Source organism: Octodon degus, unplaced genomic scaffold (assembly GCF_000260255.1).
Source record: "Octodon degus isolate 3935 unplaced genomic scaffold, OctDeg1.0 scaffold00065, whole genome shotgun sequence".
Lineage (NCBI taxonomy): Eukaryota > Metazoa > Chordata > Mammalia > Rodentia > Octodontidae > Octodon > Octodon degus.
In genome coordinates, this window is record NW_004524641.1 from 4,119,369 (window position 1) to 4,138,460 (window position 19,092).

Here is a 19,092-nt window from a genome sequence, read left to right on the forward strand (position 1 = left end):
AGAACTAATAGAATTGTTAAGCCTTGTATGGGTTTAAGCTTCACACCTTAGGCACCAAATAAATCAGTGACTAATTTATTGTAGAAAATAACAAAGAATATTTCTGTCAAGGCACCAAACAGGAGGGAGATTTTACTACACTTTTTTATTATTTCAAATATAGATCAATGAATTACATCAAAACTACAGGCAACAATTAGTATAAATAATACTTTAATCAGTGGCAGCAAAACATTGGTCAGTTCTATTAAAAAAGCATCTCATGTGAACAGATTCCACCGGGCTGACTGACAATGTCATCTCACAACAAAAGGCTGCAATAGACAAAGTGAGATGGGGTCAGAGGAGCAATATCCTCAGCAAACACTTCATGCCTCCCCCCAGCCAGGACCCCAACACAGGTTTTAAAAAAACAAAACAAAAAAAAAAAAAAACACGATCGAGCAAACACTTCTGGCTCATATTTGGGGGAACAAACTGGAAACAAACAGTAGCAAATGGGGACTGGACCCTCCCCACGTCGAGCTTTCTCAAGAGCACGTTCCCAGATGGAAACTCATTTTCTGGCCCTGCTATGGGTGGTTGGAGGGCCCCACCTCTGGCCTGGCTGGATTTTGAGGACCCAAATGGATATCAGGGTCCAAGTAGGACTTTTGGGTTGGGATCTGCCTCTGGGCTGTCTAGGCTCCATTAACATTTCAAAAGACAATCCCTCTTTAGCTGAGACCGAGAGGTCAGACTTAAAAACAAAGAAGTTGTTTCTCTGATTAAGTTACTTTCCGAAGTAGTGGGACTATGATAGAGGAGGAACTGGGACTTTAATCTGGAAAACATCTCTCTCGGCTTTCCTCTGGGACAGGAGTGAAGGCAGGTAAGCAGGGTGGCATGTGATCTGAACCTGGGTGAATACCAGAACTTCTCATGAGAAAGAAAATCTATGTGATAATCTCCATAGTATCTATGTAGTTAGATATCACAAAAATAGACATCCTTTTCCTCTCCCAAGGAGAAGCTGCAATGTACACAGATTTGGGTTTTAGGAAAGAATTTTAGCAACTTTCCAAGCTGTCTAAGCATAGAGGCTCTTTTCAAATGCTAGCTACATCCAAAGACTGCTCTCCATGTTGGGGGGGGGAGGGTAGTTAGGGTCCAAAAGGTTAAGGGTTTAGAGGTCAGTCCTCCAGGCTGAAATACAGCTAATCGAATAGAAAATTTGTCCTCTGGATGAACCTGATTCTGTAATTTAGCCGAACTTCAGTAAAATACCTTTTCAGCTTCTCAACGTGAGGGCGTCACAAAAAAGACATCTTGACTATGTATGAACTCTGTGCTTTTTGTCATAGAAACAATGATGGGAATAATGCAGGAATATCCATCTTTAATATCCCGACGTGGCCATATTCAAGTATTGCCATGTGCAAGTCTGAGAGCCAGGCTCACCCCAAGGAGGAACAAAGAGCTGTCCCCTGGGTCTAATACAAAAGACCAAGGCTTGGAAGACACTTTAGAGAAGCGGAATTTCAGCCTAGGGACTCCAGTGAATACCTGCCTGTAGCTCTCAGGAGACCCAGAACCAAAGAACATGCCTGCAGAGAAAGTCACTCCCCCTTCCACTCAGTATATTTTAAAGATTATCATTGAAACCTTCTCAAGTGGTCTAAAGCACTGAAAAATAACCTCATTAGAGGTCTTAGAATTAAGTTTTAAGCTTACCACTTTTTCCTCCCCCTCTTTTGTCACTTTTTAGTAACTGCAAACAGAGGTTTCTTTCTTGGAGCCTGAGGTTTTGGGCTTCAAACTTAGGAAGACTTGTTTCATTTGAGTATATGAACTCTGGCGTTTCTCTTTTCCCCTATCCTTAAGGGTCGGCATTTCACAAAAATAAGCTTTGAACTCTTCCCAGACATGACATAAGAAAAATGACTAAAAACATCTCTCTTGTTGTTTGAGTGTTTTTAAATACTCAAACAACACTATTCTAAAGGCAAAGGAAGCCTGAAAATTTTAATACTTTTACAATTTCTGCTTCTAATTAATGGTTTGAAAAAAACTTCCTTAGTTTGTTTTTTTTTTTTTTTTTTTTCAAATTGAAACTTCAAGAAGGGAGAAGAAACCTACCAACTTCTGAGAACTTTAAGATTCAACTGGTTTCTTTTTAAAAACAAGATTTTTTTCTCTACTCACCTTCGCCCCATTGCACAGCTCCTCTCCTATATAAGCATACACTAATTCTTACAAAATACTTCTAGGAGGGTATTTGGGACATTTGGAATCCAGTTGCAACAGGAACCTCAGTCATTATCTGAGGACCCAGAGCATAGAGGTTTTGTTTTCTTTCCCCAAAAGGAAAATGTTGGACCATTTGTTTCTTTTTTGCCCTTTCCTTTAATCACCCAGAACTGGCTCTAAGCACAATGTTGAAAAAAAAATCACATGTGGAATTATATTTTCAAGAACTCAACTTGGAGTGGATCCTTCCCTTCTCTCTAAAAGGGTTAAAGGCCCCCAACACATATTTCCAGGGAGTCAGGAGGGGGTGGAGTTCAAAGTGCAGGTTACAGTCAGATGTAAGTCTGCACATCTGACTCAGTTCCCTGAAGCTCGGCCCATTCCACCGCCTTAAGATTTTTGGTATGAAGGTGTCAGTTATTCTGCACCCAATCTCCCAACAAATAAATATTTAAGCAAATATAATCTAAACATAAAACAACCCGTTTTCTTTTCTTCTTAAAACTTGTTTCTTTGGGCATGGGCCACTGTGAGCAAAACTTTTTTTAAAAAATAAATTACACTGGAAATTGTACAGACAAGCTAGAAATTCAAAAATCTTGGCCCAGCCATCCAGCTCATGTGGAGCACCTATGGTGGGGGGGGACAATCTTCTGCCTCAGCTCCCCACAATACCAAACCACAAAACTCTCCGGAGGGGTAGAGTGGGGGAGACTATCCAAATTCACACTGGAATAAAGCATCCAACCTTCATTTGCAAATTCAAAATCCAACAGCAGAGATTTTCATGAGTTTAATGACTCGCCACGGGTTTTATGTTCTCAGTAGCTTTAGCCATATGATAATATACTTAGAGAATCCCGCCCACCCCTCCCGCCCGCATCTCCACTTTAGGGAGGGGGCTGCCCTCGGGCAGGGTGCTAACCTAGTCCGAGGGCGGCCTGCAGGTCCCAGGTCCACCTCACAGTACCTTAGAGCCCAGCGAGGTCACAGCAGGCCCGGCCTGCCCCCGCAGCTTCGGCTCAGCCTGGAGCGCAGGGAGGGATGGGCCCAGGGTCCCCACTTCTATAAAGTGGTCAGGTCCATGTGGTGGTCCTTGGTCATCGGCTGCAAATGCTGGCCTGGGGCGGCTGAAGAGGAACAGGAAGAAGAAGAGGAGGAGGACGACGATGACCTGCCTTTAGTGTTGGGCAGCTTGTGGTCTTTTTTCCACTTCATCCTCCGGTTCTGGAACCAGATCTTGATCTGGCGTTCAGACAGACACAGAGTGTGAGCAATTTCAATCCGACGGCGCCGAGTCAGATACCTGTTAAAATGAAATTCCTTTTCCAGTTCTAGGACTTGCTGCCGAGTGTAGGCCGTCCGGGAACGCTTGGGCTCCCCGCCGGTGTAGTTGGGGTTCACTGTGAGACAAAACAGATGGCACAGCCAGGTCAGCACCCAGCCACTCTTTAGGCCCCCGCCTCTGCTGCTCACTTCCTGGCGTGTCCGAGGCCCGCACCGCCCAAGCTCTGGCTCCCTCCCTCCCTCTGCCTGGCTCACACCCCCACTCCCATCCACCCCTCAGTCCTACGCACTCCCCCAGGCTCGCAGCACGGGATCCCCAGATGTGCTCCCTTCCCGCTGGCCCACTGGGAGCTCCGAAGTCCCTAAGCATTTTGGAAAAGCCCTTCTCCGCATTCTCTCTGCTCGGGAAATGGAGTCCTCCCCCACCCACCCCATCCCCACCCCCTTTTGCGCCCACAGCCAAGCAGCAGCCACATGGTCCCGGCCTGCTCCCTCCGCTATAAAAATTTATGGGGAACACAACTAGAGTGCCCAAGAAAGCTCCGATGCCCCCAACCCCTGTCCTCCCCCCTCCTGTGGGCCCTGGGCAGCAAGCTGGAGGTGGGCGCAGAGAGGAGGCTGGCAACGTGCCTTACCCGAGTTCACGTGCACCTTCTTCATCCAGGGGTAGACCACGGCTGGCTGCTTGAGCGCTGTCCCTGGGGGCGGCTGCTTGGGGCCGCCAGGCTGGCTGCAGGCCCGGGCGCCTGGCAGGGGCGCAGGCGGGGGCGCCGGGCAAGGCTCTCCCGGGGTGCTGTAATGCCCGCCGGGGCCGCTCGCCTCCTGTCCCGGCCCCCGTGCGGGCAGTGCTGCGCCGGGCCCGGGCCCACCGCCTCCGAAAGGCTGCTCCCCGAAGTCGGGCCGCGGGTAGAGCCCCGGGGGCTGGAAGTCAGCGCCCTGTGCGCCGCTGCTGTAGTAGTCGGCGCCCTGCTCGCCTAGGTAGCCTCCCTGCAAATATTCCTCGCACGGAGGAAACTTGGGGTCCACATACTTAGAGTTCACCATATACGAACTCATGGCCATTAATTTCAGAAGGTAGAAAATACTAATTTTTCTCGTGTTGTCTTTTTTTCTCCTTCCATAGGGCCCTCCTACTTGCTGTCAACTGAATAAAGTTGGGCAGCCATGTGACCAGGCCAGCCAATGGGGAGGGAGCGAGTTTATCACCGGTTTGGTGAGCATCTCGTAATTTTCACAAATTTAACTAAATAACATACATGTAATCAAATGACTTGCCGTGCCACATTTGAGGGCTCCTGCGAGATAGGAATGCAGTTCTAATCTCTGTCTCCCCTATTTTCAGCAGGTAATCTCAGCTTTTGTCTCCACTGATTTTTGTTAACCTCTCCTGCCCTCTCCACTCACCTCGATGAAAGCACCCACTCAAAGTGAGCACAGTGCAAGGGAGAATGAATTTTTTTATTGGGTGCAAGGGGACAAAAGGTGGGTGGATGAGGTGGCCTCTGAGTTGGGCACTTTGCCTTCCTGGCGGCCCGAGCGGGGACTCTGCCATACAAAGACCAAGTCGGGCTTTGTCTTCATCAGGGTCACCCAAAAGTTACTAGAATCTGGCGGGCCTGAATTAAGTTAGGCAATGAGTAACCACCGTGCTTTTCTCCAGGTGCCCAGGCCAGGGGGTTGCTAGCCGAAGCTGGGCCTCACTTATGTGGCAGAGCCCAGGTTCTTGTGGCTGAGGGTTGGGCCCAGAAAGTGGTGAGGAGATCCTCACCTCACCTAAATGTCCCCCAAAGGTGCCTATGGCCCCTCTTCTCAGCTTGCTTTTGTCCTCCCACAGGGCCCCCCAAACCCATTGGGTCTATTTATACCTCATGCCCTGGGCAGGGCAGAGCTGTACCTGGAACTTGGGGGTCATCTGCCTCACCCCCAAGAAATCCCAAACCTAACCTTTTGGGCCCAGTATTCATGTAACCAGTTAGGGTCTCCTTTTGCTGCAGCAGCATCCACTGAAGCCTCTATTTAAAGGTGAAGAGCTTCTTGAGGAAAAGCCCGCCCGATGTCACCAGGGACAGTTGATCTTCCTGGAACACAGAGGTGGCTGGCCCATTCGGGAATCTCCACCTCCATCTCTTGCTATTTCGGAGAAATGTGAAGTTTTTGCATCGACCATATATTCCCCTAGAATCGAATCTGTGACTACGTGGACACCACACAAATTCGGTTCTACAGGGTATATATAGACAACGTTACAAGCTTCAGGCCGACCCAAGGTAGATACTAAGACCGCTGCCAGCCCTAGTCTCCTCCTCCAAACCACCACCAGCCCGACACAGCCACCCATGGTTTCAGGGACAGTTCAGGTAGCCTGACAAGCTTGATGACAATTTGCAGCAGCGAGTTCCCTCATTCTTTTCCCAGGGCGGGGGTTACAGAGCAGCTGAGCAGCAGCCAGGATATTCTTAAGAAAAAAAGAAGAAGAAGAAGAAGAAAAAATCCATCCTAGAGATGGCAGTTTTATTACTCTCCTCTCGGGATCCAAAACCCGCCCCCCCCCCATCAAGTGGTATTTTCCAAAGAGAAGAAATGCCCTCATCGGCAGAAAAAAAAGAGGCAGAAAGAAAATATCCTTTGCCTATTTTTTTTCTCCACTGCCTGACCAAACCAGGTTGGTGGCCAAGCTAGTTCTCCAAGAAGTCATGCATTTACCTTCCTGGGCCCTCAGCCGGGCTGGCTTCTCCATGTCCCCGCAGCTTCTACTGCAGACCCTGAGGCAGGCGCTGCTCCCAGGCACCAAGCTGCCCTGGTCTGAGGCCGGCACACTAATGGTGAAGGGCAGGGCGTGGGGTCATTGGAAATCATTTACAAACATATCACAAAGTTTCATTATTTTTGCTTTGCCGACAGCAGCACACAAGAGTACAAAAGTTCACTAATTTTGCCCGCCCCAGCGCATCTGTGCTGTCCAAGGCTTGCCCCTTAGTTCAGGGCATCCAGGGCGCAGCCGCACTCAGGAACCAGACAGATTTCAGGAGCAGAGGGATACCCTGGCTCCAATGGGGCTTTTGGATACCTGACAGTAGACCATAGAGGTCCAATTTTTAAAATATTGTTTTGATTCTCCTTCCTCCCATAATTCAAAAAATCAGTGTCAATCCGGGGCCTGGGTCTGGTGGGGGGTGGGACAGGAAGGCTCCCCCGACCAAGCCTGCAAAGTTGGCCACTTACTTCTCTTCAAGGCACCCACCCGTTCCCCTCAACCCTCTGGGTCCAGTGATTTAACTCTTTGCAGGGATTTTCAGGGTCCCAATTCTATGCCAAATCTGTTCCTCCCAGCACAGTCCCCCCCAGTTTCCCTAATGGCAAGTGTTTTTCCCCACCCACCTTTCTGTGGACACTGGGCCTACCTAGGCTTTATCTATACAAATTGGGGGAGCCTGCAAGGCTGGGTGGGGAGTAGGCAAGTGTACACATTTTCATATTTGTTAGACGCTGTGACCTGCATTTCACCTTATTGCTCGACTTGTTCAGACAGGTCAAAGCCAACGAGTTATTGATGAACAAAAGCGTTAAATATTCACCTCCCTCTCAACTGCCCATACTAATGCTTTTGATCTCTCAGGCTTTTTGTGCTGTGTTCAGCTACAAGGCGCCAAATGTGAGTTTGCAAGCAGGCAGCTTCGGCAGAGAGAAGCACCACCGAGTCAAGGCAGCAGGGGAAAAGGGGGTCCCAACCAGGAGGTCCTGGGGAAAACAGATTTTCAGCCCGGAGCCCAGAGCCTGGTTCACTGGAGCCAGCCTGGTTCACAGAGGGGGACTGTGCGCTGGGTGGATCTCAATTTCTTGCGGTGAGCACAGCCCTCAGAGGGTCCACTAGGCTACCCAGCCCTGCAGCGCAAAGAAACCTGGCCCTGAGCCTAGCCCCAGAGTCTCCAACCTGAAGAGGTGTCTCACAAGAGAGGAAGGACGCCTGCTTCCAGCAGCCCTGCACAACCATCTTCCTCTAAAATAAAATTACCTCCGTTTTGCAGGAGAGGGGCCAAGCATTTTTTCCTTGACTCTCCCACCCCAGTCACTGTCTTAATGAGATGGTCCTCCTGGAGGCCCCAAAGGCTTTCTCAGAAATGGTACCTGTCTTCCAAAGTACAGGCAACTCAGAAAAATTCAAACTTTGGAGCCAAGGAATCTAAGCGTTGCTGGTCCCACCCTATTCCACTCCACAGTGCTTCCTAGGGCATTACCGACTCTGGCGCAGAAATTCTTGAATTGCACTCCCGGAGCAGGAGAAGTAAAGAAGAAGAAGTGGCTTGTACCCTCTTTGCACTGCTCTCTCTGCCAGGTCCCTAACCCAGGGCCCATGCCGCGGAAGCTGGGGCGGGGGAGGGGCGGGGGTGTTCTAAAGCTCAGATTTGGCAACCCCTGGGGAATCCCGGCCAATGCAACAATGCAACGCTGCCAAGGCCATTGAGGGTTAAATTTTTGTTGTTTTTTAAATAAATGTTACAAGAAAAAGAAAACCATAGAAGGTTGGGCTAAACTGGGCCGGGTTAAGCCGGCCTGGGTCACAGAGGGGGTCGCCTTGCCTCGGGTTTGCTTCTAGGTTCTGGTGTGCTTAGGGTGGGCTGCACGCCCTTCAGCCAGGCAAGCGCTCCTGCGGCACTGCACCTGTGCAAGCTGGCGGGGTCTAGGGAGGCTGGGCAGGTCCTAGAAGGCTGAGAGCACAAGGGCGTGATCCCGACATGCTCCTTTAGGCAGGTGACTGTGAACTAGGCCCCAGAAAAGCTGCCTAGTAGTTGAGCTTGGGTCTCCACCTCCCCCAGAGGGCTCTCCTCGGGCGCGGGCCTGGCGGGGAGGCAGAACCATTGCTCACACGCGCAGCCCTCGCCCACCACTTCCCGGGAGGAGAGCTGCCTCTCCATTTGCTATTCTATTCGGAAGAAACGGGAAGGTACTTACACGATCGCTCTCTCTCGGTCCGACCTGTTGCAATGAAAAAGGAGGTCACTTAAATTTAACAAAATAATAACACAGAAATATATGACACGGAAAAATGACAAGGCCCAGACACCCTGCTTCCCTGCCTGGGAACGGTGCAAAGTTCTCCGTGGACTGCAGTTCTCCAGGGCAGACCCACAACCTGGGAGTTCCAAGCACATTCTTCCTCCTTGCCTCACACTCTTAGGTGAAACCCTCCTGGTTGTTTGGTGCTCTCGATTGCCTCTGACGGGGAAACCAGTGGGAAATCGGGAAAGGAGGAGAAAATGGGCCTTTGTTCATTGTCTTCTGCACAATCGGTTGGGTGGGTGCAGGTGCACTGGGATGGGGGTAGCTCGTTCATCTGCCCCCTTCCCCAGCTCCCCTGTTTAGCTCTGGGAGCAATTCAGCTTCCTTACCCCCCATTTTGGACTGGTTTCAAATCCTGGCTAAGGAGCCCTAACCAGTGACCCCCCCAAACCTTCCTTCTTCTCTTCCCAAAAGAAAGATAAGGTATGGCTGGGACTTGCATTCCACTTCTCCAATTCAAAACAAAGACCAATTTCCAGGGGTAAGTGAGGACCCAAATGATAACCAAGGAGGAAAATGAATGGGTTGAAGGGTAAATGACAATGCTTTAGAGGGTTATCTAGCTCTAGGGGCATGACATCAATTTTTCAGCATTGCTGGAGAACACACAGACCAATCTTACAAACTAGTAGTCCTCCCAAGGGTGAGTATCCAGGTTTAAATTTTTAGTCTTCTCCAGTTTTATTGTAGTATAGTCTTCTTTCTGAGACATCTGGGGCAAAGTCATCTCTACACTCAGCCCCACTGTTTTACTCCTCTTCTAAAGCGATGCTCTATGAGGCAGGAGAGAGAGAGAGAGAGAGAGAGAGAGAGAGAGAGAGAGAGAGAGAGAGAGAGAGGAGAAAGCCCTTCTTGTGAGATGAAAGCCCTTAATTCGCAATTCTCCAGATCCAGAGAGAAAGGAAGGAAACCAGGATACCCATTTTAGGTATTAATTTAGGTTCAAGGCAAAATTGAGTTACTTCGGTGACACTTCCCCAAGAAGAAAAGTCAAGACAGAAAAAATTCCCATCTCTGGAGTTGTTGCAGAAAAAGTAATAAGTGACTTACTGGTTTTCTTTCCTAGTGGGCAGGGGAGCTGGGAGTATAACTGTTTCCTTCTGAGCCGGGAGCTGTCTGGAGCCTCTCACTTTCCTATCGCTGCTCCAGGATCCCAGCATCTGCACTTGTATGCTCTTAACCTAATTTATGGTGGGAATTATATTTTGGCTTGTCAACTCTCGAGCCATAAAACAAAGTTTATTGGAATCACGTGCTCCTAAATAGCCACTCAGGTTTCATCTCTGCAGAACCATAAATAACCTTTGGCTTTAAACTTTTATTCACTAAATAAAGGTTCACTGCAACTGTTCCCTCAGATTTAAATAGTTCCAAATATCCAGAATGCAAGGGAGGTCATATTCGTATCAATAACCCAGGCTTTTTAAATAGCATCTTTTCAGAGAAGACTGCTTCCATTGGGAGATAGTGCTATTTGGAAAAGGCTGGTTGGTGGGCAGGTCTTATGATTCTTTGGCTGCATTCACTGTGAGTACCATCCACTTTATTTCAATCATTTTCTAGCTTCAGATTTGATAAAGAAGAAAGTCCAAGGCCTCTTCATGTTTATGTTACAAGTTGGGAATTACTTGAGATTTTATGCAAGTTTCTATGGAGAAAGAGTGGCTAGGGAGAGGCTGGGTGGGCTTGGGGGATGGGGTGGCAGTTGGAACTAACAGTTGGCTTCCTCTGTATTGTTGTGGATGGGCTTGGTGGAAGTTAAGATAACCACATGACTAGAGGTTTCTATAATTTGTTTAGATCTGAAAGAGAAGTCTTTCCAAGGGACCAAACTGCTTAAAACAGCAAAACTTAGGGCTTGGTGAAGTGAGAAAGTAGAGAATAGCCCATCGGAATCTCTGGCAACTGCAGCTCTAAAGAAGGTTATAAAACAATAAAACAGACCTGGTGTGAAGGAGAGAGGGTGTGAGGAAGCAAATGAGGCTCCCAAGGAACCCAAGCCCAGGAAGTCAGATGTCCCCTCTTCCCCCATGCCCGCAGCCACAGCTTCCAAGTCCCTGAGTGTCCAAATCTGGACGGGGTCTCGGGAAGGCTCCTCTGTCACTGCTATGCCTGTCAAGGCAGATGCTAAGAGAGGAAAAGAGTGTACCAGGGCCAGGTGCCTGCTGAGAAAACCAGGAAAAGGCGCTGCTGCTCAACAGGAAAATGTCCTGGGGCAGGAGGGCGAGCTGGGGGTGGGGGAAGATGTCCCCAGCTCCACTGAGGAGCAAAATTAAAAAGAGAATTCATCTCCTAGAAGCTTTCAGTGGCCCACCAGTGTTGCCACCAAACAGTGTGAAGACATGATTCTGACTATTGTTAAATAATGAATTTTCTGTGCTGATTTGTAGAGTTCTCTCTCTCTCTCTCTCTCTCTCTCTCTCTCTCTCTCTCTCAGACTCACATGTGATTTCTAAATCAAATTCAGTTCCATTAGAAAGTCTCCTCAAGCCCATAGAAGAGGCCCCCTATACAAAAATATCTGCCTCCTAACTTCTACCCTATTCCACATGCATTTCCAAGCCCATTTCTTCATTTGACCTATATCTTCTAGAGAACAGAGGGCTGTTAGCCTAGACATTAGGACATCCTTTTCCCCCTTTTTTATTTCATTAGCCAGGTAGAAGGATTTTTTTTTTTTACAGTTGGTGGCATTTGTTATTAAAATAATAGGTAAAAATAATAATAATGGGTAAAGATAACTTCAAAAATGTTTTCCGATTCTATTAGCACTAGGTGAATGGTTTTGAAATTAATCCTTATTAATTACCTGTGAAAAAAGTCCAAGTTGAAAGAGTTGTAAAAAGCTTTTTCTTTGAATTAATACAAATTGGTCAAATGATATAGTATTTTCTAAGCAATTGTGATGAGCTTTTTAGGGGGCTGAGGTAAGGCGAAGATGAGTCTGAGGAGGAACAGTGGCTGACCGAGGGTGGCTCACTAGATATTTGGGGTGAATGGAGAGGGAGAGTGCTTGAGACTTGCCCACTTCAGTCACTGTGGGGGGCTGACATTATGCAGCCCACTCTGTAGTATTTAGATAACAAAGAAAAGTAGCTGTGAGTAAGGAAAAGAAGGAAAGAAACACATTAAAAATGGACATCTTCAATTAGTTTCTGATCTTAAGACACCCAGGAAAAACTGTTGAAGAGCAGATGTTCACCTTTCTACAACTGTCCCTTGCTCTTCCCAAGGGGGCTTCTTGTCTTTGGCTTCTGTAGATGAAAGTGAGAGTGGTGATGGGGACCGGAAGTTTGGCACCTGTGGTTAGAGCAGTGTAAGCCTGTGGCAGTGTGTTTGGGTTTGCAAGGGCTTTCCCTGGTCCCAGTGGTAGCGACAGAAGAGGGGTGAGGGAGGAGGGACTGGGCCTTCTTAAAAACCTGTAATGAATAGGACACTGGGTGCTGACCCTCCCCATTTGGTTAAGGTCAGCCCCTGGCATTTCTGTCCAACAAGCTTACATAAGACAGAATGCCTTGAAGGGAAGCCAACCCCAAAGCCATAGCCACCCCCCAGGAAGCAGAGAGGAACTGGAGCCTACCAGCAGCAGCTCTCCTCCCCCTGTGACAGCAGCCAGCCCTCTGCCCACCCAGAGGAGCCCTTCGATTTGGCTTCAGAAAAGAATACCTAGATCTTGGTTTCTTCCCCTAGTGCTACAGATTGAATGCAGGGGGGCTGTGGACTGAACTGCCTCTTCAGCCACTTTTCCTTTTTATTTTGAGACAGGACCTTACTACAGTCCCCCCACGGGGTTCAAATATGTGTTTCTCCTACCTCAGCCTCCCAGCATTTGAGGAGTACAAGCATGTGCCACCATACCTGGCTTGATACTATTAAATGTCCTCTAGCCTCTTACTTACCTGGTTCCAATATCTTTACCTCCTATTTATTTATTTTCACTCATTTTTATTGGAGATATATATATATATATATATATATATATATATATATATATATAAATGGGCTTCATTTTGGCAGCTGTCATAACATATTTTGGTCATTTTTGCCCCTCATCATCTTTATCGCTGTGCCTTCCCCCTTAGTTTCACATTTTGGGGGCAGGATTGAATGTACGCAATTGCTGATCTCCACTGCCTCTTCTCTCAGAATGTTTGTACTACCAGAATGCACTGGCGAGGAGGGAGGTTTGCATGAACTTCCTGGCCAAAGGCAGATGGAGTAAGAGCCCCCAGTTCTGGGACTTGGACACAGACTGGGGTCAGAGTCAGACAAATGCTGCGCAGGTAAGCAAGGAACCCCAAGCAGGGCAGAAAGTGTATATTCCTGCTGGACTAACAACAAAACACTTGCCTTTCCTCTCCCTCACAAAGCATTCACTCACTGGAGGTGTAGTCTGGAGTTCTTTGGGTGAAAGAGGTGACCTCAGATAAAAAGGCCAATGGTAGGATATGAGATGTCTTCCTGCCCCCAGCCTTGAGCCAGATGTCTGACTCAATCAGAGTCAAGGCTAGAAACTTTCCAGTGTTCTGGAGAAAGGCTGTACCTAAGGTAGCCAAATGAGTTCTAGAATTAGGGTTACACAGCAAAGGAGTTTGTGTGGGTATGTGTAGGTCCAGAACCACCACCCGAAAGCATAGGCAGAACTCCGTCTAACACAGATCTTCTAGCCAAAGAGACTTTGAATTTTCAGAGAAAATGTGATTCACATTCCTAGTTAAGTCTAGAGAAGCAACTGTGGAAAAAGTCAATAGGCAGACATCACGGAAGCCAGAGCTAAGGAGGTAGAACCTGCTTGCAAGGAGTATTTGCATGTGTGTGGCCTGAGGTACATTTTCACAACTCTTCATAAAAGATAGAGTTTGAAGATTTTTTTTTTTTTCCCGGAACTGGGGATTGAACTCAGGCCCTATGGCTTGCCAGGGAAGCCTTTATTCCACTGAACCATCTCCCCAGCCCCTTGAAGAGATTTTGAGGAGTAAGATGTCTCCAATACATTCTTTAGCATCACTTAGATCCTTCTAGACACAAGCTGATTAAACGGCAGGGAGGTGGGGCTAACTTCCTCTACTGTTGCCCATTGGCCTTTTGCTTCCCACTCCACCTTAGATTTCAAGAGACTGAAGATATAGTCCTTGCCCTGGGGCAGTAGAACAAGAGGAACAACCATCCCTGAGGTGTGACTGACAGGACAGATGGTAATGAAGAAGGTGACTACAGGAGCTGGACAGTAGGGCCTGCTCTTGGGAAAGACCTGAAGTTTTCTGCAAGAGTTAAAGACCAGCCTGTGTCAGCTCCACCAAGGAGCTAGGAGAGCTTTCCTCCTGGGGGTGGCTGGGATGTATTAGGTACTAGACAATGAGACCCTAGACACCAGGGCCTATGAGGCCTACCACAGCAGCAGGATAGGTCTCAGAATTATGTCTTCTTGGGTCCAATACCTCTTGTGTGACCAAGCCTTTTCTGCTCAATATAGAATTCAAGGATTTGATGAGTGATAATGTCTCTTTTAACTGCAAAAGTCTAGGCCTGATTGCTAGGCAAGGAGGGGTAGTAATAAAGAATATATACTGAGTTCTTACATCTCAAAATACCATTTTAAATACTTAATGAGTTAGTGTATGTAAAGCATACCTAACACACAGTACTTGTAAGTGAAAATCCTCAGAGCAACCTGGGAAGGCATTCATCTCTAATTTTGAAAGAAGGGAGCAGGCCTAGGAAGTTTGGAGTTTGCTCTATTTGGCTAAGGTCACACAGCAGGAAGTGGTAGAGTGTGGATTTCAACCTAAGGCAGCATGAGCACAGAACCTGCTGTTTTCTTTGAGATCTATTGCTAGGTCAAAAGTGGGGAGGCAGTGGTTGTGAGAAGAGAGAGAGAGAGAGAGAGAGAGAGAGAGAGAGAGTCATGAATGGAGCCCCAGGAGCTCTGAGGGATGCCCATCTGTAGAGGGAGAGAAGGAAGGCAACAAAGAATCAGGCAGGAAGATGTCCACAAAGCATAGGTCTACATGCTCTGGGAGCACGAGGGGGGTAGCAGGGGACCCAGACACCTGCTTTATAGATGAAGAGATTTGGGTTCAGGCCTTCCCCAGGAATCATTGCCCTAGAGTAGGCATTGCTAGGAGTCAACAGATCAGTGGGATTTGGGGTCAGACCCAGTTGTTAAAGTTGGGCATCACCCCTGGTACAAGAAAGGCCTGAAATGAGCTAAGTGGCAGGAGAAGGCTGTATGGACAGTGTTAAAATACACACGTCTGCATCGTTCTGATTGGTGGTCCTTGCCCAGGCCCTGATAGCACTGCAAGGCCCAGTTTGACCTGGTACATAGCAGTTTTTAAGGAAAAAGAAAAAGAAAAAAAGACCAGTTTCTTAGAGGGTTCAAGGGGGTCCCATTCTAAGAGAAAAGAGGCGAGTAAGACAGGCCAGCTCACCGGAGAAGCCGGCTGGGACCAGCTTGCTCCCACACAGCATCTTCCAAGGTACAGCATGCGGGAATCGCGCCCCCTCTAGGAAGGCAGAGGAAACGAGATGGCCTGTCTGTCGCTCCCCACCCCCACCCCGAGGCCTTCAGGCTCGGGGTTCTCCTAGCTGCATCCTCTGCCCATTGGAAGAAGTGACCACTGAGGCTGAGGACAGCGCCGTCGACCCTCACCCAAGGCCCAGTACACCTTGCGTGCAGTAGGGGAGGGCAGGGGTGGGGGGTGGGGGGCGGCTCAGGGCCTCCCATTCGCCGCCTGCTCGCGTCGGGGCAAGGGCGGCGCAGCTGCAGCAGGCGAGACACTTGTCCTACAGCGCCTCCTCCTGGACAAGGCGTCAGACAGCTGAGCGGGAAGAGCACGCCAGCCCAGAAACCCGAGGAGAGGATCTTCTCCGGCTGGCTGGTGGAGGTCTCCCGGCATCAAAGCCTGTCCCACTTTGTCCCCGGAGGCGGACAAGAGGAGTCGAGAGGACCTTGAGGCCCCTCCTCCCACGCCCCCTGTCCCAGGGACACACAACAAACAAGCTCCTAGCCAGGAGCGCGCACCCTTCATTCATTAGTAGCGCCTAGGCGCAAAATCCCTTCAGTTCTTCCTTTTATTTTTATTTATTTATTTATTTACCTGACTGCTCTCTGCAGCGCCGCTGACCCCCGAGCCCTGGACCCTGCACCCCTGGCGTAACAAGATTCCTGGAACAACTGGGCTGCAGGATCGGCCTGAATTTGGAGGTTTGAACAGGAGCCAAAGGAAAGGCCTTTTCCCAAAGCAGATGTACCAGGCTGAAAAAAAATCTATATAGTCTTCCTCTCCACCCCCCGGGATAGCTATAGATGTATCTCCTGGAAAGATTTCTTCCCCTTTGGCTACTAGTTCGTATTTGTAGTCTGTTTCTAACTCACTGATTTAAATCAAGGTGGAGCAGTAAATCACGATTCAAAATAATGTAGTTGAGAGCAGAGCTATTTGGCTATATGTAAATGGAAGGCTGGAATAAAGAAAAGGGGAGCAGGGACTCCAGAGGCAGGGGTAAGGGAGAGCCCGGGTTCTACCTTCCTGCACCCAGTCCCCTCGCCTCCTCCTCTGTCCTTTGCTGCGTCTGGGGCTGGGTGCCCTCACTGCACATGCGCAGATGCCTGGCGAGTGCGTGTGGCCGCCTCGAGGGACCCTGCGCTATGCGACACCTCACACTGCTCCCGCGCCTAGCTTGGCAGCCCCATTTGAAAGAGGCAGGGAGTGTACTTTTCTTTTTCAGGAAAACCTGTATGAAAAGCCGTAACCATTCGCTAGCCCTGTTCCGCCTAACCAACAAAATCTCCATATGACCAATGAACGCTCTCAGTATTGGCATCTGGATCAGAAATTTCACATCTATAGGACGCTTGCTTCTCCCAGTAGTCCAGGGGAAACCCCTCCATGTCCTCTAAGCAAAATTTCTCCCTCATTCTGCAAGACCAAGTTTAAGAGACCAGTTCATAAAAAGACGGTATATGGTGTCAATTTACATCATTTCTGAAAAAGTGGTCCTAGAGTGGATTCAAATCGGAATTCCGGATCCCTAGCTTCTCCCCATCTTCCGGTGCCCCCACATACCCTGCCTGGCTGCCGCACTGCGGCAAGGCCGTAAATACCTCTAACAGCTGCCTGCCAGCCCAGGGTGAAATACTGTCTTTGTTCCCATTTTTTCAGTCTCTCAGGCTCAGAGAACAGAACTCTGGAGAAATATATTTATTTGCTAGAGCATCTGAAACACACTTGGTTTTCAACCCTTGTTTTTGGCTGGCTTGCTATAGCGAGCTTCGTTCTTTTCCTGGTGCACCCAGAGATCTCCAGGTCAACTCGGAGTTACCATGCACATACCAAGGCCCCAAAGGGCGACTGGCTCCCTAATCTATAAATGGTCAGAGGTTCAAGCCAAGAACTGTGGAATTTACACTTCCAGGCCCCTGGGCTCTTATAATACTTTTTAATTTCGTTTCCTTTTTTCTCTCTTTGATTTTGGTACCTTAACAGAGACAAAGAGGACACTCCTGGCAGTGGCAACAATCCTCCCTAGTTTCCTCCTATAGTAAATAGCCTGAGTTCAAATGCGATTCACGGATTATTTATTCCTCTGTATGTAACTGACCACTTCTCTTTGCAGAACTTCCTAGTGCTGCTATGAGGCTTACAAAGAGGCCCTTAGTTCTCTGTGATGTCCCATTATAGCACTGCAACCAGGTTCTTAGTCACTGGAGCATGTTGGACCACCAAACGGAACCCAAGAAAAAGCGATGAACCTACAGATCAGCCATCAGACCCACGAGTCCACCCGTGTCCTCTCCTACTCCTGCTCCAGTCGACCTGGAGCCTCTCTCAGATACAGAGCTGCCCCCAGCAAGGCCTGCACTCAGGTCTAGGGCCCTGCTTTTCAACAGGGAATGTTGTATACTGATACCAAACAGTGATCCTAAAGCCATCATTATGCAGGAAGGAAATAGTTGCAAAATGCAGATACTCTAAATAAAATATATCTTTCAAGGATTTCCCATGTGTAAGTGATCAGAGGCTAGTGACCCAAGACAGTTCTGTGGATGTCACCTGGCCACATATTGTGGTCCTCCATTTTGAAAGAATGTGATTCCATCGTTAATTGTTAAAAATACTTACCTACAAACATGTTGTTTATTGTGCAAACACATTTTTATGGCTAGCATTGTTAACCTGTAATGTCTGGGTGAACAATAAGTTGGGATTTGCCGCTAGGTGCTTTGTGGAGGACACGCCGCCATGCGCAGGTCCACTCCATGCGCAATGCGGCAGATTGTCTGAGGGTTTTCATACCTCACAATGTACCTAGCAAGGACTGCACCCTCAAGTGCCATTCCAAATCAGTGGAAAAAGACATTTTCTGGCAAAATCTTTTTTAAAATGCATGTTGTGGTTCAGTAATTTTGATGTATAGAGAGCATAGTATTTATTAGTTTTTTTAAAAAAATAAAACAATGCAGTTAGCAAAAAAAGATCTATTCTTCCTACTCTGGCAAATGAAAAACACACTCGATGTTTGAACTTAGAAATGCTTTGCATTTCTGAAATGTCTGTTGGGTTTATCCTAAGAACTACACCAGATTTTCTGATACAAATCCAAAACGTGTATTCATTTTGTGACATAAAATAATCCAAATTCATCTGACAGATTATCTATCTGTATGTGAAGCCAATATCTTGAATTACTACAACTTTCTCCCAAAACACTAAGGAAACTTTAAAAAAATATTTACGATTTCATGTTATGCACGAGGCCCAAACCATAAACCACAAACCCTAGAAATCCGGCAGCATCATTCATTCACCAAAGCCTACCTTCAAAAAACCCAACACCTAGTGGGTACACAGAAGTCACCCCACCCCCACCCAGAAGCCCTAACCCTCAGCAAAACAAAACAGAACAAAACACCTGTTAGCCTCTGGGGTACCTCTGACCAAAGACAAACTGGCACAACACTGTCCTGTACTAAAGGGTGCTTTTACTGATTCTCCACCCCTAGCAAAGCAGAGAGAGCCAGGCGCCATCTGCACACCCTTCTTCCCTGGGAGGGATCCTAGGGACTCTCCTTTTGGCAGCAGGGCCCTAGCTGCTGCCCCCCACCCTTCGGGATCTCCGGAGGAAACTGCATTTCCCCTTTCCACTTTGAAACCCAGCAGGACCCCAGCCAAGCCCCAGGGGGCATCCTGGGATGCGGTGATCAGTGGCCTCGGGAGCAGAAAGCGACCCCAGGTTCCGGGGAAGTGTGGGAGGCCGGGCCTTGCTCCCCCGAGTGCCCACGGCGGCGGGCGTCCCAAGCCCCCTCGGCAGCCGTGGGGCGCGGAAGGGGCGACTCTTACCGGAGGCTGCAGAGCTGGAGGCGGCGGTCGGCCCCGGCGGCTGCTGTAATCCACTCGGCACTGCCGGGCTGCGCGCCCTCCCCACGGCCGGCACCCGCTCATGGTGCAGCGGGAGCCGCGCTGGACGCGGCGGCCCGCACCCAGCCTGGCCGCGGGCGGTGTTAGCCCGGCGGGG

General features: G+C 48.6%; 1 protein-coding gene across 1 annotated transcript; it reads right to left on the reverse strand.

Moving 5' to 3' along the window:
* Positions 1-142: 142 nt before the first annotated feature.
* Hoxd4 (homeobox D4) lies at positions 143-5,850 on the reverse strand. Its single transcript, XM_004634731.3, has 2 exons — positions 4,152-5,850; positions 143-3,632 (listed from the first exon to the last, which is right to left on the reverse strand). The coding sequence occupies exons 1-2, from the start codon at positions 4,576-4,578 to the stop codon at positions 3,295-3,297; spliced, it is 765 nt and encodes a 254-aa protein (XP_004634788.1). The 5' UTR covers positions 4,579-5,850; the 3' UTR covers positions 143-3,294.
* Positions 5,851-19,092: the final 13,242 nt, after the last annotated feature.

Bases quoted from the DNA above. Each gene is read 5' to 3' on its own strand.
- Hoxd4 (XM_004634731.3), bottom strand. From the start codon at position 4,578: ATGGCCATGAGTTCGTATATGGTGAACTCTAAGTATGTGGACCCCAAG. The intron at 3,633-4,151 runs GTAAGGCACGTT...TTTGTCTCACAG, and splicing joins GAAGGTGCACGTGAACTCGG to TGAACCCCAACTACACCGGC.